General features: G+C 31.0%; 1 protein-coding gene across 1 annotated transcript; it reads left to right on the top strand.

Moving 5' to 3' along the window:
- Positions 1 to 977: 977 nt before the first annotated feature.
- On the top strand, positions 978 to 2,855 carry LOC129887446 (transcription factor MYB53-like). Its single transcript, XM_055962558.1, has 3 exons — positions 978 to 1,161; positions 1,633 to 1,762; positions 1,866 to 2,855. The coding sequence occupies exons 1-3, from the start codon at positions 1,029 to 1,031 to the stop codon at positions 2,575 to 2,577; spliced, it is 975 nt and encodes a 324-aa protein (XP_055818533.1). The 5' UTR covers positions 978 to 1,028; the 3' UTR covers positions 2,578 to 2,855.
- The last annotated feature ends 1,000 nt before the right edge of the window (positions 2,856 to 3,855 follow it).

The raw sequence follows: 3,855 nt of genomic DNA on the forward strand, positions 1-3,855 counted from the left end.
GATAAGACAAAGATACCTTATTCTAGTAAATAAAATTGGAGGGAGAGATTTGTGGGGTCTAGTCCCACTTTTGCTTTTTGTCAAAAGTGGCTGGTTTTGTTTAAAGTGGCTGCCAAATTGTTCCTCTAATTTGCAATTCAAATTGCAGAGGTTTTATCAAAAGGGTAGGCGAATTTTGTAAGAAGAGTTCCTATAAAAGGAAAATCTTCAACTCCATATCCAATACACAAACAAACAGAGAGAAAAATATTTGAGCTGTGAGGTATTCCATAGAGTATAAGAAAATAGTCACTGAAGAAAAATAGAGTGTAAACGATATTTTTAGTAAGGTGGTAAATCAAAAGAGTGTTATTCCTTTTGAGTGTGTGGTAGTCATTTTTTTAGTATTGTACTTGTACTACCTAGTATAAAATTTCTTATAAAAGTTTTTATTATATAATAATAATAATAATAATAATAATAATAATAATAATAATAAAGAAAATTAATAATTTTATTAGATGGTAAATTATTTAAAAAATAAAATTAAAATTTAGTAATAATTAAAGTAGTTGAATTTTGACCCGCTTTATAATCTATTTCTGTCCAAATAATTTTTAAACTAATTAATAAATCGTTCATTTTATTAATTCAACCCATTTTGACCCACCCAAATTCTTTAATTTCCACCGATAATTCTGACCTTCTTTTACTCGAAGGAGATTTCTATTATTTCCTCACTATTTTATAATTTATAAGGAGGAAAAACCCCAAGAAAAATCAACTATCCCTATCTATAGTACCAAAGTAGCTAGATGACAAAGATTGGAGGGGGGTATAAGCGACATTTTAGATAAAAGGAGAAAACAAATGCTTAGCTCCCACGTATGTCTTGTTTTATTGGTATACAACATGAGGACAAAAAGGGGAAGGAGTTAGTGTGTGTGTATATATATGCATAATGAAATCAAAGTTATTAGGTAGGATTAGGAGGCAGCCCTCCAAAATCATAAATTTTAAAGAAACTATACTCTATAAGAAATAATAATATGGGAAGGTCTCCTTGTTGTGATGAAACAGGCCTTAAGAAAGGTCCCTGGACTCCTGAAGAAGATCAAAAACTCATCAACCATATCAACAAACATGGCCATGGTAGCTGGAGGGCACTCCCTAAACTTTCAGGTACATTCCATTTTATTAAAACAACTTACTTTTGAACTAAGTTGTTCGGAATTTTCAAAAAATGTTGTTGCATACGTGTCGGATTCTCCAAAAATAAACTACTTTTGAAAGGTCCGACACACATCTGATAACATTTTTGAAGAGTCCAAGCAACATAACTTTTGAACATTAAGTCTACACTTATTACGTTGACAACCACTTAAACTTGCCATTCAATAGAATTTTATTTAGATATACTCGAACTATACGGTTTGTTCCAATTAACCAACTGAACACATGAGAACACACACAAAATATTTTGAACAAATAGTGTCTAATAGGAACACTTTCATCATGCGTTTAGCTGCTCAATTGAAGCAAATTATATATAGTTCAAGTGACTAAATGAAATTTACTAACAAATTTAACGAGATGTCGATGTATTAACCATTAATTCAAAATGTTCTTTTCTCATATGTTTGAATGCTCCAGGTCTTAATAGATGTGGAAAAAGTTGCAGATTGAGGTGGACTAATTATCTTAGGCCAGATATCAAGAGAGGCAAGTTTTCTCAAGAAGAAGAACAAACAATCCTCAATCTTCATGCTATTCTTGGCAACAAGTAATAAATTCATTTTTGCCTATATCTTTTTTTTTTTCTTTTTTTGAAGAAATCTTGAAAAATGTATTCACACGTAGAGTGTCTCTCTTTTCCCTTGTAAAAGGTGGTCAGCAATTGCAACACATCTACCGGGGCGAACTGATAATGAAATTAAGAATTTCTGGAACACACATCTGAAGAAGAAGCTAATACAGATGGGGTATGATCCGATGACTCATAGACCTCGAACCGATATATTTAACAGCTTACCTCATCTTATAGCTCTTGCAAAATTGAAGGAATTAGTAGAACATCATCACTCATCATGGGATCAAGGACAACAAGCTTCTATTGCTATGAAATCACTACAATCTGAAGTTACTACCCTTCAATATTTGAATTTCCTTCTTCAACCACAAAATATGCTAGCAAACAACATGACTACTATTACCAATATCCAAGAAATGGAAGCTTATAATAGTCTTTTAAACTCAATGAAAGATGATCAAATTATTATTGGCAATAATTCCTTCAACAATATTAATATTCCACCACCTAATTCAACTAGTCTTCAAGATTCAACCCCTTTCTCCCATTTGCCTGAATTACAAGACATGATAAACACACCTACTACTACTACTTCACCATGGCAACTTCCTCCTCCTTCTTCTTCTCCGGCGATTGTTGCAACAAATGATCAATCAAATTCCTCCATTAATAATATAGGAGAAGGAGATATTATTAATTTTACTCCTTCTTTCTTTGGAGGAGAAAATCCTAATTCAGGCTGGCCTGACATTCTTCTTGAAGACTCTTTCTTCCATCATATTCCCTAGTTTCTAATTAATTAGTAGTATCAGAGGTAGCTTTCCAGTTTGACCGTGACAATTACAAGCACATATATATGGTTGACAGGAATATCTATTCATGATATCGAATAGAAATGGTCATTACCGGGCTATATCATGAATACTAGCAAATATGGTATGAAAGACTTGGAGTTTCTTGTTTTACCATTGTTATGTTTTCCTTTTTTTTTTCCCTCTCTATATTGAACATACACTGTCAATTAATTAATACTTATAAGAAGGCGTTGACGTATACTATATGTAGAGTTTTGTACACATTATATTATATTATTAATGCATGAAATATAGTATATGAGTTTTGTACACATTATATTATCTTAATAATGCATGAAATATGGGAGTTTGGTATTTATTTTTCCAGTTTTTGTCCTCATATTTTTTTCTTCTTCTTTAAATTCGTTAGTGAGATGTAATTATGTTACTGTATTTTTCTCTGTCTTAATTAATAATATTACTTTTGATTGCTACCAGCTACGTAGGGTAAGACATATATATATATGTGTGATTTGTAGTAATAATAATCATGCAAAAAGCTGCTGAATGGTGACAAGAAGCACGTAAAGTAGAATATTATTCATGCACATAATAACAACCAAATCGAAGCTGTCTAATTAAATTAAAGAAAAAGTTATATAGGAATTTAGCTTCTGTCTTTCGTTTTCTTTTATTTCTTCTTGGCTGCTTTTGCGAGATATATTCACTTTAGCAAGAAAGTATATTATAATCACATAATGTGTGTCCTACATTCCTACTGGAGGTGACAAATAAATAGTTGGGATGAATTTGGGTAAATCAAAAATAGAGTCACTTAATAAATTAGCCGGTTATATTGATTCGTTCAAAAGTTACTTGAACTGAAATAAATTAAAATATAGGTCAAAACACAATTCGCTCAATTTTTATAAGGTCCTAGTTACTTTAATTATTTGCTCTTTCATAATTGTTAGTACATAATAAAATCATGATTTTTTTGTTATAGCTATATATAACATATCAAGTAAAAAAATAAATAATTTTAAAAATATTTAAACAAGATTTCTTTTGGGTCAATTTGAGTTAGATATCAACTCAAACTTAGATGAAATGAAATAGATTAGACTGAAACTGAGCTAATAAATGGGTGGGTCAATGATCAGTCCAAACTTGAATGGGTTATGATTTTTTGGGGTAATTTTGCCACCTCTATCCTGAAAGAGAGAATCATAGGCAAGGGCAGATTTTATTGTGCAATTTATGATCGATGCA

Source organism: Solanum dulcamara, chromosome 1 (genome assembly GCF_947179165.1).
Source record: "Solanum dulcamara chromosome 1, daSolDulc1.2, whole genome shotgun sequence".
NCBI classification, from domain to species: Eukaryota; Viridiplantae; Streptophyta; class Magnoliopsida; order Solanales; family Solanaceae; genus Solanum; species Solanum dulcamara.